This window comes from Chanodichthys erythropterus, chromosome 20, assembly GCF_024489055.1.
Source record: "Chanodichthys erythropterus isolate Z2021 chromosome 20, ASM2448905v1, whole genome shotgun sequence".
NCBI classification, from domain to species: domain Eukaryota; kingdom Metazoa; phylum Chordata; class Actinopteri; order Cypriniformes; family Xenocyprididae; genus Chanodichthys; species Chanodichthys erythropterus.
In genome coordinates, this window is record NC_090240.1 from 36,547,292 (window position 1) to 36,565,371 (window position 18,080).

An 18,080-nucleotide genomic window follows, 5' to 3' on the forward strand; every position below is an offset into this window, starting at 1 on the left:
CCCGCTATTCTCTCCGGTTGCAGACCTCGCTGAACCACGCCCCCCTCGCCACAATTAATTACACTGTATCTAAATTATCTACGTTAAGAAAATGTAAATATGTTGGTTTATTTAAGATATTTTAGCTAAACATGAGAACTCGCAAACCCCGCCCACAACAGAATGCACTTCCGCAACCTTCTGCTACAAAAAAATATTTCTCAGAATCGAAGGAGAAATTGTTAAAAGTGATAACCTTAAAATGAACATATCATATTGTTATCAAATTGTTGACAAATGTTGAATTTATCATTTAAAAAGTGTCTGTTAATAAAATAGTTTCGGGCGGAAGTACGTCATGCAAGCTACGTGGTTTCAGCTATAGCAGCGTCAATAGCAACCACCATAGCAACGAACTAAAGATACAACTAAATGTAATATACAATCACTGAACGAAGAATGTGAAAATAAAACGAAAGCAGTCAACGACGTGGCTCTAAGCACTTTTCCACGTCAAAGACCAAAGATCAAATCTATACGTACGTACGCTTTATAAATGAGGCCCCTGGCTCTGGAGCATTTCAAGCCAATAACGGTTATGTAAGAACCTACTGTATGTGGTACATTATGGATTATGAGTGTAAAATCATTGTCATTATTAAGTAAATTACTTTTCATTGACTTCAAGTGTGCTGTGAATAAGTGCTGTGACAATGTCAATACACCTGCATGTTCCCTTTTATTTTTACACACTTATAGTTGTTTCAGAAGATTCAAGATTCAATTCTTTATTGTCATTTCAACTCAGTCGAAGGGGATTTGGTTTGGTGAGCTCACAAAAACAACACAGCTCTCAAACACTGACCACATTTGTACATTACAGTAAATAAGTAATATCACAATATGGTAAAAACAATTTTGTACTCACACAGACTAGTGGCAATATATGTGCTTAAATATAGTACCTAAGTTTTAAAATAGATCAGACCTAGTAAAACAACACATCTGCACAAGGCAGGCAGTAATCATATTCCTACACCATGAAAGGTTTCTATGATCTGCAGCAACATATACATTTACCACTTTGTATTTACACTTTAAGACATCATTCTTTTTTCATATAATATAATGATATCAGACAACACTGGACTGTTAACAGAGATCAGGATAATTTCTTTGGATTCAAAAGTTTATGAAGTGCTTGTTGTGCACCTCAGCCTAAAAACAGGTTTGAATATACAGTCTGCAGATTTTAGGACAGTTGGGACTTCTAATCAGAGAATCTTTGTAAATACAGGCCCTGTCCTGTCATACCAGTGCTTACAGTCCTAGTTATCATTGTCATCCTCATTATCATCCTCACTGTCATCATTATCACCATCATCATTGTATACCAGTGTCTGTATGCTTGACATGGGGAGGGCCTGAAACAAGTAGGGGTTGTCTGCAGGAACAATGTCTGGTACATGTGGGTGAAACATCACAGTGGCTTGATGTCGTTTTCTTTCCAGCTGATGGAGACGTTGGATGAGAGCAGCTTTTGCTCCAGGCTGATCTGTGTCTTTGATGGCAGAGCACAGAATGGCATGCTGCTGATGGAGGTGTTCAGCATATAGTTCTCATTTCCTGATAAAGCATGTGCTTTTCCTCAGCTGCTCATGTCTTCATATGTAAGGCATCAATCCCTGGCCTTTTTAGACTCCTCAAAACATTATCTTCTTCAATCTAGAAGACAAAAAAAATAAAAAGTGCTATATCATGTTACCAGGTGGTTTCTAAAATGATGGGCAGGTAGTTGTGGTTAGTAAGCGGTTGTCAGATTGTTACTAGAGTGACTGCTGTGTGGTTACTAGGGTTAGGTAACTATACTTACAGTGTCATCAAAGCAGAAGTAGACATGCCAAGAGGGATCACATGCTTCCTGAAAATCAATTGTTGCAGGGAAGATGCTCATCTGCGGTGGCCACTGAATGCTGTTGTATTCTTTTATTGCCTGTCTCAGTCTCTTGTTGGAGCTGGCTACCTGCTTGGACAGTCTAATGGCAATGCCCTGCCCATCTGTTGCAAAGTTAGGAAACATGCATGCAGAGAAATTAATGTTTTAGTTTGTATTATGGTCCTTTTCAAAGTTGGATCTTAATGTCTTAAAGGGGTGGTTCATTGTGATTTCATTATTAGTAGTTAGTATGTAATGTTGCTGCTTGAGCATAAACAGTATCTGCAAAGTTACAGCTCTGAAAGTTCAATGCAAACGGAGATATTGTCTTTTAAAGTTATGGCAGTTTAATGCCTTTTAATGCCCGAGATTCTTCCCGGGTTGGTGACATCATAAACCCTGCAAAACACACTCCCGGGAACACGCAACAAAGTGGGCGAGGCCATGTCGCGCAGCATAATGGAAGTGGAAGAATTGTGCACACCGGACGCGAGCGGCGCAATTTGACGTGTCAAAAGATAATAGAACCCATTATAATAATCTGTGATATTTTCTACACTGGATGCAGTGCTGAAGACAGCTTCCAGAATCGACACGAGTTCAATGCTGGATTTACACAAAGGCTTTTATTGTTTGTACATGTCTTTTAAACTTATAGTTATGTTGCTATTTTTGGTTGCATCATGGACGTAAACAAAGACTAAAGCGTTTTTGCTTCTCTAGCCAGTTAGCTAAATTCTAGTGCATACTTCTCCAACAAACACCAACAAACTTCTATGTTCATAGACAAACAGTTGTTCATGCTATAAATTAAGCGGTACCTTTACAAAAATGCAACTACTCAGTCATGTATTCGGCTACAGTAAAGCTTTAATCAGGATAAAACCGTATATTGAAAGCTAACAAACAGCAGTGACAGCATATCTAAACACTTTGACACAAATAAATAAACGTCCTTTAAAAGCCGTGATTGCAGAGGTTCTGCTTTACCCTCTTCATAATATATATATAATAAATATAGATGCCATTATTTACATTTCCACTGAAGCACATGTAAAAACTAATGGTAAGAGGCATGGCATTTCTGGACGCTTAAGCAAATCACAATACACTGGGCCTGCTAACCAATCTGAGCACATTGCATATTTGTACTACATTAAATATGATATTTAGAGTGAAAATCTTCCAGAGAGTTGATCTTGTGTTTCTGAGGACATTCTAAAAGACAGTGATTTTAACCATCCAAACTTACTAAATATCATACTAATAAAGTATACTATGTGCAAAAAATCAGATGAGCCCAGAATATGATCTTAATGCGTTTAATAACACATTAAGCCTTTTCCTCCCATAGAAAACCGTTATAATAAAATGCTTAACGTATTATTAAACGTGTTAAGATCATATTCTGAGCTCATATGATGTTTTTTTTTCACATAGTATACTTTATTAGTATGATATTTAGTAAGTTTGGTTGGATAAAAACAGTGTCTTAGTGCATTAAGCCACGTTAAGCGTTTTAGAATGTCCTTGTTTCTGTCTGTCAGTGATGTGGAGAAGCTTGCGATGGTTACACTGATGGAGAAGTTTGTTCCCACCATCTCCGGCTCTCAGAAGCTCCTGGCATCGATGGACTGCCGTCAGCTCACTTAGGTTCACGGATTCACCGATATTGTGCTCAAACCAAAGAGAAAAACTCTTTCATTGTGACGCTTTCTAATGCTCTCGCTTATCTTGAAGAATAGATTTAAATTTACACTAAATAATAATGAACTTAAATCATTCTCCAATGTGTATTTACATATTTATTTATTTCACAAGTAATTCAATGTTAACAGCTGGAGAGGAGAGAGAAAATGGCCTGAATGTACTTTTTTGCACTTGTTTCACATTTTAATTTTCTTTATATTTGTAAGTAAAATCTACTTGATTGTGGTTTTTGCAAATTCTTTTTTGGTTTTTATTTACATATTCTAAAAACATCACATCCATATTTAATCTTTTCAGATTTGATGTTTTTTGTTTGTTTCAGTTGACAGGTGTGATGATCAGTGGCTTTGAGTTTTTACCTTGTTCATTAAAGCCTGGGCAAAAATACGGATAGAGTTTCTCAGTGAAAGTCAGACCAGTGAAAGAGTAGATATGAGATCTGGAGTCCACGTCATAAAAAGAGACCAGACCCTCCTCATAATCCACAAACACTCCCACTTTCTCAGGTTTCACTCTCAGAGATAAAGAGACAAGAGGATTATCCAAAGCTGAATATTGATTCTCATTCCTCAGCCACAAAGCCCAGTATCCACTCACAGAACCCAGTATGATCTTCACCTTCCTGTTAATGGATTCTCTGGCCATGCCTAATTCCCACCCAGTCTTTCCCTTCACCTGCACCTCATAGTAAAATCTCCCTGAACTGAATCCCTGCTTTGCCAGAACACAAGGACTCTCATCAAATCTCTTTGGGGTTTTTGGGACATTCCGCTCAATGTGTCTAAGACGGACTTGTTTTCCATCATCAGACAGGATGAGATATGGATGTGCTGTATCAGGATCCGGAGTCACATCCACTGAGAGAGATCAGACATTATCAATCAACTTCAGAACAAACATTTTCACGTGTGTAAAACACATAATAATCAAAAGTATTGTGAGTGTATTGGTGTCAGTCTCACTGTACCTGCAAACTTCTGCACAAACTTCAACTCTGTGAACACAGATGACAATAAAATGATGAATTATTTATAAGAATAATTTCAGTTTCTCTCTATTAACAGCATCAGTGGAATGTTTGTTTATTTGCCAATAAACCAGTTTTATTGATTGCAATAAAGACGAAGCTATTCGGACTGTTTAAAAATGCTGTGTCTGTAATTTGACAGGCACATGCATTTTCCCCAGCACTTCAAATGTTATTTTTAATGTGATGACCACAAACATTATTTGTTCATCCTTCTGAGATTGTCCCCATTGTAAAACCAAATGTTTAAAAATGTAGGAAATTCAACATTTGAAAAAAAAAACAAACACTTATTTAAAAATAAAAAAAGACAATAATTACCATTTTAACCAGCAGGTGGCGGCAAAGTAGCATTTATTTGCGCATATATCAGCCATTTCCACTAATTGTTTTTCACTTTGTTTTTGACTAAATATTAAACATTACAGCATAACTAGGTTTAAAAAAACATTTTGTCAATGTGAAGTATGAAATACTCAAAAAATCTAAAGAAAAACGTCTCAGGTTACGCATTTAACCATGATTCCCTGAGAACAGGGAACGAGATGCTGCGTCTAAAGCGCTAGGGGAACCGGCTCTGCAGGAACCGGTGTCTGAAACACATATCCAGTCTCGCCAATATCATATATGGTGACAGCCCATGACATCCCAACAATGCGACCCGCATGTATAAAAGGGGTGCCCAAACAACATGTCATCCGCTTATCGTCTGAAGGGTCTGTAAGCAGATTGGCCCCGATGCATGGCTAAGAGACGCAGCGTCTCGTTCCCTGTTCTCATGGAACCATGGTTACATGGTTAACCTGAGATGTTCCCTTTCGAAAGGAACTCACGCTGCATCCAAAGCGCTAGGGGAATGATATACCAAAGCCGCCATGCTGAGGGGAGTGCATGCCACGCATGGCAGTGACAACTGTCAGAATCTGGCAAATTCAAATTAAATGCCAGACCCACTCATCCTACGGGTCACAAATAAGCTGTCAGTGACAGCGCTCCCAGCGGTCAAAGCCTGAGCTACAAGCCTCAAAGCGCTCTCCATATCTTACACATGAAGGCCTGGAACCAACCAATTCAAAGGAAAGGGGTCCCTTTAAGGGAGCGTGGCTAGGGGGCTAGAAGGAACCCCAGCAACTTACTTCTCAGGGGAACGCAGTCAATCCCGAAAGCCGCCAAGGAGGCTGACCTGGCTTCTAGCTGAACTAGTAATCTAGCCTGACAAACTCATACCAGATCTTAGAGATGGGCATCCTAAAAAAATTTTATCGACCCTTGCAAGCGAGGGGAGTATATCTGCTCGATTCTAGGATCTACAAAGCACCTATGTTAAGGCATTAAGGAGGCTGTACACTCTAAAAAGGAACCCTCGCGAGGGGAATGCTTACAGCCTAAGGGCTGATCTAACTAGGAGGCTTCGAGGGAAGCCTTCAACCACTGACCAGATTTAGGAAACTAAGTACTCAAGCCCACCCTCAGAGTGAGGAGAGTACCTGCTCGACCTATCAGGTCAACCAGGCTAAGCCAGCAACACACAGAAACATGCAGTCTCAGGGAGACTGAAAGGCCAACCACATGATAACAAGACCCTGCTGACCAATACCCAGCATCAGGGAGGCCTACTGTGGCCAGCCACCTGGTATGGAGTCTAGACTTGCAAAGAAGTAACCATACTGTGGGAAATTTGCCTCCAAAGGGGCTTACTAAGGCCACGCATCTCAAAGGCAAATGTTCACTGGCTGAATGTGGCCATTGCTAGCTGCCATACACCTACTTATTAGTGGCAGGCTCTCATAGAGGCCTGTTAAGGCCTGCTGCCCCAAACTAGCTGCTAAGGCCAGCAGCCTGATAGCAAAAGCTAGCTAGCTGTCCAAAGCCTACACTTTGGGCCCACCCACAGGGAGGTCTGCTAAGGCCAACAAGCTGAAATCCAGCAACAGTCAGATGCCAGACACCCACACTGCTGGGGACTCATCCTGGACTCATCAATCTGAAGCAAGTCCACTTCTAAGTGGCTAGAACATTCTAAAAATACCGGCACAAAAGGGAGCTTGCTCACAGAGAGGCCTCTTAAGGCCTACTCATTCCAGAAGCAAAACATTGCTAGCTGAGCTCTCACATAACAAAGTGCTGGGAACTCGCTCACAGGGAGGGCCGTTGAGGCCAGCTTCCCGGAGCGTGTCTTGTTGCTACAACATTTACACTAATAGGGCTGACCACAGAGAAGCCTGCTAAGGCATACTATCTGACAGCATAAGAAATAGCTACCAGAAAACCCATTTACTAGGGCTGCTAACAGGGAGGCCTGCTAGGGGCCCAACATGGTGGGAACTCACTGTGAGAGGAAGTCTGTCACAGCCTACTACCCCATAGTAAGTCTAGTAGCAGAGATAGTTTACTATTCAAACAACGGTTGGGATCTACCACATCGCCAATGAACGGTGTACTCAGTAAAAGGACTTTTTACCCTTTAACCCTCAGGGGTCTGAGGATTTTTGGGGCCCTGGAGAAGTTTTGACATGCCCTGACATTTGTGCTTTTTTCAGTTGTTCATAAACATATTAATGGAAAAAGTGTCATTACACTGTATTCAGCACAAACTAGGCTACAATAATATGTGAGGAACATGTATGTACTTGTTTGTGTTTTTGAAGGAATAACGTTTATGCGTGGTTATTGAAAAAACAAAAAACTTAAGTCACTGAAATAAGGCCAAAAAAAGTATATTAAATCTGTGTTCATAAGACTTCTAGGTATTGGAGGTTGTAGACTAGAGTTTTTGCTTCAGAATGAAGTAAAAATTATCCTTCCTACTCCTTCATATAAAACAATAGAGAGATTTAAATTTTCTAAGACACTTTTGGTCAAGAAACACAGTATGCGAGGAGGCGGGAATCCTCATGTATAATGGGTGATTCTCACCTGAGAAGACAAAAGAATTGAATAATAATGACCTGAAATGACTTGCATATTAATGAGGCCTTTCAGTCAGGTAGGCTGTTAAAAAACCCTCTGTGATCATGCTAATAACAGGATTAAAGTCCACTCAGGACAAAAAAAAACATGATTTTTGTGATCTCATGCATGCACGTATTATTGCACATGATATGAAGAAAATTTTGTATAGGCCTATGTTAAATTACACTACCAGTCAAAAGATTGAACACATTATAATGCCATTATAATGTTTTTAAAAGAAGTCTCAAGTCTCTAACCAAATAATGGTTTTCTATTTTAATATACTTTAAAATATAATGTATTTCTGTGATGCAAAGCATCTGAACATTCCTACCTCTAGGGCATTTCATATAGGCTACTATATTTGTTATATTATAGAGCCTAAATGTTGATGTGCAGTTGACAAACTATACATCATTAAAAAGATCTAAGACTGAAGCTTCACATTTTGACTCTTAAAATCTTATATTGACCATCATTTCTTAATATGCTTAAAAGCATACACATTTGGAGAAATATTGATGGATTCTCATATGTTCATATCAATTTTCTATACAGAGGAGTAATATTTATTATTCTATATTTATTGTCATCATTATGAGCGCTGGATGCTGTGTTTTTAATTCATTTGCAGCCGGAGGGCGCTCTGCCCCTTTTGTCCACAAATGCCTCAGTAAAAGAAGAGGAATATCATGTGACAATCAAGGAACTAACAGAGGCAAGAGATCGCTAAATATGGCTATTCAAAACACTTTTGAAGACAATAAATACACGATTGAGATGATGAATGCATGTATTGCCTCTGAATTTGCGTCTGAATAGCGCTCGCTCCGTGGGCGTGGCCGCATTAGCGGATAATGAGCTGAATCACAGACTTCTGACATGGCTCTCTTTTCATACAGATTACATAAACACAGAAGGTTTGTTTTCGATTTGACTTACATGATTTAAAACCTGACATCTTAACATTTTTTTAGACATAAGTGTATTTTTTCTGTCATTAGTATTCACTAAGTTACAGTTCATTTTCTAAGAACTATCAGATTGGAGTTCGTTCAGAGGGAGAGGAGAAATCACGCGTCATGTTAGTTTTCTTTATTTTACAAAGAGCACAACATTTTGTTTTTACTCTGAGTGTACACAAATGAAAGAAGATATTCCACTGATTAAAATGTTGTATAACTCTTAATTGTATGTGCAACATTGACGGAGTATTTTGAGTCTCTTTCACACTGATAAGAAAAAACCACGGTGGTATCGCCGGCGATACCTTCAGACCTCAGAGTGTTAAGCAAGCGGAGTACAAACATACACCAACATGCACTGGAGGAGGCCCACCTGGGCCTACTACTCCAGATTAACACTTGTGTCAGCACGTGACAATGCTGAGCTACAAGGGAGCATAGTAAATGTCCAGCCTGCAGTGAAGGTCAAATACCACTCGACTTGAGCCACAATGGTGCAGAGCAGATAACAACAGAGCTATAAGCAAAGCACTCAGAAAACACCTTGTTTACAAGGGAGTACCATCTGCCTAACCCTGAAAAAAATCTACAGGGTGGAGGCCAAACATAAAGAGTCCATCATGACAGAAATAATATCTATACTCAGCCCCAGGGGAATAGAGGCTTTTCATAGAAAAAAGCCACCCACACTCAACCCAACGCTTGAGTGCTAGTTCAGTAGGCTTAAAGGATTAGTTCACTTTCAAATAAAAATTTCCTGATAATTTACTCACCCCATGTCATCCAAGATGTTCATGTCCTTCTTTTTTTCAGTCGAATAGAAATTAAGGTTTTTGATGAAAACATTTCAGGATTTTTCTCCTTATAGTGGACTTCAATGGCCTCCAAATGGTTTAAGGTCAAAATTAGTTTCAGTGCAGCTTCATATGATACCAGACGAGGAATAAGGGTCTTATCTAGAGAAACCATTGTTCATTTTCAATTTTTTTTTTTTTTAATATATACGTTTTAACAATAAATGCTCATCTTGAACTAGTTCTATTCTTCTTCTGTGTAGACGCTGCTAAGTGTATCACTACCCTCCACAGGTCAAAGTTTAAACTAAATTCTCATATACAATATACTAGTGCAAGTATATAACAATTAGTTCAAACTTTGACCTGTGGAGGGCAGTAATACACTTAGCAGCATCTACACTGTCAGAATTCTAATAGAGAAGAAGAAGAGAGCTAGTTCAAGATGAGCATCTATGGTTAAAACATATATAATTATTTTATTTTTTAGAAAATGAGCGATTTTTTCTCTAGATAAGACCCTTATTCCTCGTCCAGTATTGTTTAAAGCCCTTTGAAGCTGCAATGAAACTGTAATTTTGACCTTCAACCGTTTGGAGGCCATTGAAGTCCACTATAAGTAGAAAAATCCTGGAATGTTTTCATCATTATGCCTCTACACCAATCTGTGTCATCAAGAAGGGGGCTGGGCCTTGGCCACACGACTCTCAATGAGAGGAGGCCAGCAATAGGGATAAAAAAGGGAACCTACACTCACTGAACAAGGGATAAGAGGCTGGAATGTACATCAGACTGCCTTCACTATCTCTAATACTAGCCTGATTCAGCTATCAGGGCGGCCCAGGTAAGGGACCAGCCCAAGCACACAGATCTACCTGGCTTAGAGCAGCGGCCTCTAAGCAAAACTCTCAACTGAGTGGAGGCAAACAAACTCAGGTAACAGCGCTAAAGGTGGTTAAGAAATACAATAAAAGTCTTAGCTATCCTAAGCTCATTTAAAATGAGTGGCATAAACCAGGTAAGCATGTCAGGTGGCCCCGTGGGCCAACGCTGGACATAAATCTATCTGAAGCAAAAGTGCTCATCTCTTTGACACATAAAATTCTCCAAAATGTGGATAGAGGAGACAACTACCCTACCCTGAGGTGGCAATCAAGGTGGCCTATATTTAAAAAAGACCAGCCTACAGTCGAATAGCAGCCTCAAAAACCACTCTCAAGTGGGAAAAGGCCAGCTTATTCACTGGTAAATAGAAAAAGAGAGCAGTGGTCTCACCAGAGAACATACAATAAGCAAAACTACCACACCCGCTTAAGAAAACCAAATTAATGGTATACTTCTTCTAAAACTGTTCTAGCCAACCAACAGGAAAACTTCAGGGCCCAAAAAACTCCTACACAGGGAACCGAGGTCTAGAGAAATACATTAGTATTTTAAAAGCTTCAAAAGACCTGAGCGCAGTACCACCTGCGGCAACAGGGCAGCAACCTACCACCATGGAAAACCGTGGAGTCTGCCACCCTAAAGCCTGAAAGGGTTCTCCCTATCAAAGGCAAAGGCAGACCATCAGAAAATATTTAATCATTGGGAAGCTTCCTGGGCTGTAGAAGAATGAAGAGGATTAGATGTTTTTAACCCTCAGAGAGAGGAGATCCATCAGCGACGCTTACCGCGTTTCTGTTGAATCACCCCCCTCAAATCCTTCTTCTTTCTCAAGTCTCGCCTCCTCCGCGACCTACTCTGCCATGGAGGGGTGCACGAGAGGGCACACCTGTCTGGGCGAGGACTCAGACCTCAGTGGTATACAGGTCCTAAAAGCTGCAGAGCTCGCCTTCGCCTCTCTAAACTTTCCAACCACCGCCTCAACAGAGTTCCCGAAAAGCTCAGAGAGCGAAACCGGGGCATTGAGGAGAAAGGACTTCTCTTTCTCCCGAATGTCCGCCAAGTTGAGCCACAGATGGCGCTCCATAGCCACCATTGCCGTCATCGATCGACCGACCGAGGCCGCGGTCTGTTTGGTGGCCCGGAGCGCAGCTCTAAGCTTCAGGAGATAGCCCCGCTCCCTGGTGTAAGTCCCTCAGCAGGTCTGCTTGGTACGCCTGCAGCACAGCCATTGTGTGCAGAGCAGCACCAGCCTGTCCTGCTGCCGCATATGCCCTGCCATTTAGACGTGATGTCACTTTAAGCGGTCTAGATGGCAAGGTTGGAGCCTTTAGTGTCGATGTCCGCCCCGATATGAAATAGTTTGCGAACATCTTGTCAATCGGTGGCATCGACACATACCCATAATCTGACGTCAGCTGCCAAGGCCGCACAAAGGCCTGGAACAAACCACTTCAAAGGAAAGGGGTCCTTTAAGGGGACCCCTATAGATAATCCTTGACATTAGCGAAATTTGCCCACTGACTTCGATGGATTTGCGCTGAGTACAGGCTTTTCCATGCCTTCTCAACCTCAGAATGTAAGTCGGGAAGGAATGGAAGGCTGACCAGGGTTGGAGGACTATGGCCAGAGAGAAACCGATCGCAAAGCCAATTGCACACGGCTTCTCTCCTAACATGCTGCCATGGCAATTGTAACCTGCCATCAGCGCGTTCCACTACCTCTAACAACTGCATACACAGTGTAGGGTGGCTGAGAGGATTCAGCAAAATCACCCTCTCTATCCTCCTCAGCCATCTCCTGCCCAGCTGGAAGAGCACTGGCCGTTGGATCTGAGGATGCAGATGAGCTCGCATCCTCTACCAGCAGTACTGCCTCGTCAGCTGTTGAGCTGCTCGAGAGGTCCACGCCCCTCTCAAACTGAATGACTGAATGCCACAGAAAGCGAGCACCGCACTTTCCCTTTGTAATCACAGCAGCTGTCAGTCAGTGCAGCGCAAGATCAATGATTTCAGCACACTTGTAAAAATACATTTAATTCAATTAAAGGTGTTACAGAGGATGTTTTGTTTTATACATTTTTGCAATATTACTTGAAACTGTCTTTACTAACTGATAAAAGACTATTTATTAGGTGCACTGAAAGGAATAATATCAATATACATCATCTGTGCATGAGGTAGGGCCTTAAAAACATCAGCCAATCATTTACGTGATCATCGCGTAAACCAGGGATGGACAACTCCGGTCCTGGAGGGCCAGTGTCCAGCAGAGTTTAGCTCCAACCCTAATCAAACACACCTGAACCAGCTAATCAAGGTCTTTAGGATTAGTAGAAAGTTATAGGCAAGTGAGTTTTTATCAGGGATGGAGATAAACTCTGCAGGACACTGGCCCTCCAGGACCGGAGTTGTCCATCCCTGGCGTAAACGGTTGGCCCTCTGGCTTGTCAATCACTGCCATTACGTTCCTTGTGAGAGATGTGCACGCTCCAGTAACTTTCTACAGGCGCCGCGTGCGCATAGCGCATAAAACTCCGTTGTTAGCTTCAGTTTGTTTTCATTGCCGCTCCTGCTTTCATCCTCGAATTTGCACCATGGCAGGTAAGAAACCCGAAGGAGGATGCAAAAGAAAGACTTTCTTTGAAGTCGCTGAGAAGAGGAGAAATTGTCTGAAGAACGTAATCAAACCAGAGTCGTTCTTGGACAAACATTTCAACGCTGGAGAGCAATGAAGGAACAGAAAGGTGTCAAGACAGATGCGCAGTTCGCGAAAATTCTTCTCGACGGATAACATTCAGGTATATCGACGTTGTTCTTGTACTGTAGTTGAAAGGCAATGACCAGTTTGCTAAATGCTACATGCTAGTTAAAATGGGAGTAGCATCGACTGAGCTACGTCTTATGTGTTTATTATCATATCATTTCACACCCCAAAAAAATTCTCAGACTTACAGTAACTTAATCTCGTTGTAGTTGGTGGTAAACAAACACTCGTGTTTCAATACTCATGCACAAATTTTGGGAGGCGTTCCCTCGAAATGAGCTGTGAAGGGAGGGGTTGTTCTTACGCATGCGCTCATTTCAAAAACTCACCAACAGTCTTTGGTTTCTCAGTCGTCAAAAACGTCCTCTGTAACACCTTTAATCTATCTAAAGTGCACAATAAATATCTAAATTTTTACCCTTTTTTTCATATAAAAGTGTGAAAACTGATGGTCAAATTGAATTTAGCCGAGGAGGAACAATGAGGTACGTCTTTATTTATTTATTTTTTTATGTTGTCTTATGATTGAATAACTAAATTAATGCTATGCCTGACTATTTAAGTGACTATATTCTGATTATAAACTAAGTATTACACTATTTATGCTCAACACACCAGCAAATGGCATCTCACCGGAAGTTTTTCAGTTGGCTTATATTATTGCCGAAGAACGCTCCATGCATGTAATCAATTGACACTCTTCTGTTGAATATTTACTTTATAGAAATGGTTTAGTGTCTTCAAAAAAGTCCGTTATTTATGCTGATGACATGGCATTAGTTGGTCTAGCCAGTTGCCAAGACAAAGGAATTAATTATTTGCACAAAACAAGATAAAATATTTGAGTTTTACAATATTTAAATAATTTACTTAATGGACAAAATGTTGAAACTGTGGAAAATTATAATTATCTTGGCACAGTTCTGGACTCCCAGGTGAGCTTCTCTAGAAATACAGAGTATGCCAAAAGATGCTCGCAGAGACTCTGTCTTCTCAGACAACTCAGCCGTCTTTGTGTTTGTCAGCATATCTTAGAACTAATAAGAGAAATAGAGGAGATGAGGAGGAGGAGGGATGCTGGAAGAATTGTTGCTGGGATGACGCAATGACTGCTGCTTATATACACTCGTAATGATGATTGACAGGACTGAATGTTTAGGCTCCTCCCGAACCTACGTTTGAAGCTACATATAAATCTACTGTTAAAAGTGTTCTGACCTTTCATCTCCCTGCCTAGCTGGTATGGTCACATCAATTGTAGATTTAAGAATAAACTTTATAGAATTGTGTCAAATATAAAAATATAAATCTGTAAATTTTGAGCACACACATGAAAAAAAAAAAGTTAAGGATTGCAGCTTTAACTGATTATGACATGAGTTGAAGATATAACTTTAAGTGATTTTATAGTGTTGTAATCAGCAACATTACAAATGCTTACAAATAATTTAACACTTTTTTTTCTTAGTATTTTCTTAGTTAATGACAAAAATCCTGTATTTGATATTCACTTACCAGTTTGAGTGAGTTTTTCATTTAGCTGTTTCTTCAGTAGAGAGTTCATGTCCACCTCAGAGGACATCTACAGCAAGAAAGAAGACTATTAAATATTAATTCATGAGTTCACACTTACAAACAATCAGATAGTAAATAGTATGTGTATTTGGCGTGCTGTCTGAGCAGAGGGCTCCGAGCTCAGTACTTTGCCCGAACCCAGAGTACTCCCCCCGTATTCTGGTTAGGAAAGTAACCAGGAAAGTGTGAGGAGACAGGGTGGTGGAGGGATGCTGTAAAATTGTCGAGGAATATGGGTGAGATGACCGTGTCTATATATATGCTTTCACTCATGGTGATTGGGTAGATATGTTGATTACTGATTGCTAACAGCTGGCTGAAATGACGTGATGATTAGTCATGATTAATTTTGGTAATAAAACATCATTTCACGAGTTCACACTTAAAAATAATCAGATAGTAAATAGTATGCGTAGTACATTTACATTTAGTCATTTAGCAGACATTTGAAACTGGCCACTCTTGAAACCAGACTGGTGGTTGTCAAGGAGGTTGAGAAAGTGGTCTGAGGTGTGTAGTCGAGTAACCAGTGTATTGTTAGTGGAGCCACAGCGTATGCGTATTTGGCCCGAACCCAGAGTACTCCCCCAAAAATTGCAAACCAATGCAGGACAGTAGCCGGAATTGTCCAGAAGAACTGAGCTCTTGCGGGAGCCAAGGCGACATCACTGATGCGGCAGTGGAGAAATTGCCTGGAAGAACTGAGATCCTGCGGGAGTCGAGGCGACATCACTGATGCGGCAGTGGAGAAATTGCCCGGAAGAACTGAGATCCTGCGGGAGTCGAAGCGACATCACTGCTGCGGCAGTGGAGAAATTGCCCGGAAGAACTGAGCTCCTGCGGGAGCCGAGGCGACATCACTGCTGCGGCAGTGGACAGAATAGCCAGAGGAACTGAGCTCCTGCGGGAGCCGAGGCAACATCACTGCTGTGGCAGTGGAGATATTATCCAGAGAATCTGAGCTCCTGCGGGAGCCGAGGCAACATCACTGCTGTGGCAGTGGAGAAGTTAGCCAGAGAATCTGAGCTCCTGCGGGAGCCGAGGAGACATCACTGCTGTGGCAGTGGAGAAGTTAGCCAGGGAAACTGAGCTCCTGCGGGAGCTGAGGGAACATCACTGCTGCGGCAGTGGAGATAATAGCCAGAGGAATTGAGCTCCTGCAGGAGCTGAGGCAACATCACTGCTGTGGCAGTGGAGAAATTGGCCAGAAAACTGAGCTCCTGCAGGAGCTGAGGGAACATCACTGCTGCGGCAGTGGAGATATTAGCCAGAATAACTGAGCTCCTGTGGGAGCCGAGGGATCATCACTGCTGCGGCAGCGGAGATATTATCCAGAGAAACTGAGCTCCTGTGGGAGCCGAGGGAACATCACTGCTGCTGGTATTAGTTGAGCTGGATATGGTGGCTTGCATGTATGTGTGAGAGAACGAGCAAAACACCTCTCTAACAACATTCTTCAAGCTGCTGAAACTACCTGATAGGTGTTTGTTGGGCTTTTTTAATATGGAAGCGATTAGATCGGATGTAGTTCTTAAAAGCTTCTGATGACCAGTGACCAAGTGTTTGAATCTGATGCTGGGAGAGGCCTTTTTGGGTGGCTGTAGTTGCTGCTCCTATGCGGCTGTAGTTGCTGCTCCAATGCGGAATGGATTGTAGGCGTCTAGAGGAGGCAGCTTGAAGAATGTTGTTGTGAGAGATGTCGAGAGTTTTTAGTGGGTTGTTTATGGAAATATCAGCTCTGAATAATAAGGTAACGGGGTTGGGAATTGGTCCACCTCTGGTGCCAACAGCTTGAATTTTTAAGAGGATCTGATGTTGTTGGCAATGGGGTTTGGTTCCAAGGCTGTAGCATTTGATGTGATAGGAATTTTGTAGTAGACAGGGTGTATGGAATTTTGCTTGTGGGACAGTGTAAGGAGGAAGAAAGGCCGGGACCCTCACACTCAGGTCGGCCCCTGGAGCCAGGGTAGGGATGAGGTGGTTAGAAAAGAGGGAAACTGAGAAAGGGAAATTGAGGTGTCTGGGAATGCACCATTAGCAGAGGAAGCCTCTTGCTCGGGTTGGCCCCTGGAGCCTGGGAAGGAACAGGTTAGTTAGAAAAAGAGGGAAGCTGGGGAAAATAGGATGTCTAGGCCTGCGCCGATAGCGGAGGCAGCCTCATGCTAGGGTCCGTAGTTGAACTGTAGACCAAAGACAAAAGAGTGGTAGGGTGAGAGATGGCGCTACGAAATGGCTGAGACGGCTGAGCTTGCTCCGCTAGTAGAGGCATCCTCACGTTAGGAGGGAAGGCATTCACCAAGAGGGGCAGGCTTATGCCGTGAGGCTTGGAAATTCTGGAAGCCTAGAAATTCAATGGACGTGGTTGGACCTATCGTTTTATCTGGGGCGATTGGATACCTGAGCTCAGCAAAACTGTGCAGGGCAGAGATTGATTATTAAAATTTGTACATATACTACACTTTTCTCGAAAGCAGCCTGAAATCCTTTAAACCTGCATATATTCACCTCTGACACGATGGTTTGATATTGTAAATGACAGTACTGTTTGTATTGTCGTTGTTTGATGTTGAATGATCAAACAGCAAAGTACAATATGATTTAGATGATTGTTTGTTCTTTTAACTTGCTTTTTTGAGTCACAAGCACCTTCATTAAAGCCAGGCACACATTTAATTACTAGCTAAAACATTCTAAGACTGTGCTCAACATACAGCGATTGTTTCCTGCGACTGAAGCCGATTTAAATACTAACACATGGAATTTGAACAACGACTGTAATCGCAGACTGAACGCAACTGGCTCTGACTGGACGCGTTTGAGCGCGATCAGTCATAAGTATCAATTTACATTCATAATCGGCCTTACAATCGTTAAGTGTGTGCGCGGCTTTAGTAAAGATCAAAAGAGACTCATTTGTAAAGACAGAGCTTTGCATAATAAAAAATGTGCACCTTGAATTTATTCAATTGTGTTCAACAATAACTAAATTTTTTACCATGAACACGCTGATTGTATAATATTTATTTATTTATGTTGGTTTCTTTTCTATCCAGACCTGGAAATTACTCAAATTCCATACTTTCCTGCGTAGGAACCATCAACGTAATAGTTATTCATTGTTTATCTACAGATTTCTGCTCATTATAAAACAGATACAGATGAAAAGGGAATGGTAAGATTTATTTAAATGCATCAGCAAAAGAACTATTGTAATTTTTCCTACCAGTCTCTGCGTCTCAAGTTACTTCAAAACATAAATACATATGACTAAGCTTAAATGATTCTGTATGCGAGCATGCATGCAATCTGAATGTGATATATACGAGCATAACAGCTGTTTGCGTGTTTAAACCACAAGCATCACGTTAGGACGGCAAATGTTTACAGTAACAGTTTAAAACGTGAATTCCAACGATCAACATTGATACAGATGGCATAACTGTGGAAGTTAATTCAGGGACAGAAAACGAGAAGGATTTTAACTGTGCTCTTGC

At 41.4% G+C, this 18,080-nt stretch overlaps 1 protein-coding gene across 3 annotated transcripts in view; it reads right to left on the bottom strand.

The window, feature by feature from the left end:
* Positions 1-583: 583 nt before the first annotated feature.
* LOC137009852 (E3 ubiquitin-protein ligase TRIM39-like) overlaps positions 584-18,080 on the bottom strand; it is a 33,004-nt gene continuing 15,507 nt past the window's right edge. The window contains exons 8-12 of one of the 3 annotated variants that reach the window (XR_010892968.1): positions 14,527-14,593; positions 4,593-4,619; positions 3,490-4,482; positions 1,853-2,037; positions 584-1,704 (exon numbers count right to left, since the gene is read on the bottom strand). Coding sequence is in view for 2 of the 3 variants with exons in the window: in XM_067372431.1 (XP_067228532.1) it covers positions 3,944-4,482; positions 4,593-4,619; positions 14,527-14,593 (633 nt within the window). In the remaining variant the exon portion in view is untranslated. Of the gene's footprint in view, positions 1,705-1,852; positions 2,038-3,384; positions 4,483-4,592; positions 4,620-14,229; positions 14,249-14,526; positions 14,594-18,080 lie in introns of those variants that run through there. The other 2 variants (XM_067372433.1, XM_067372431.1) reach the window with 2 other exon arrangements.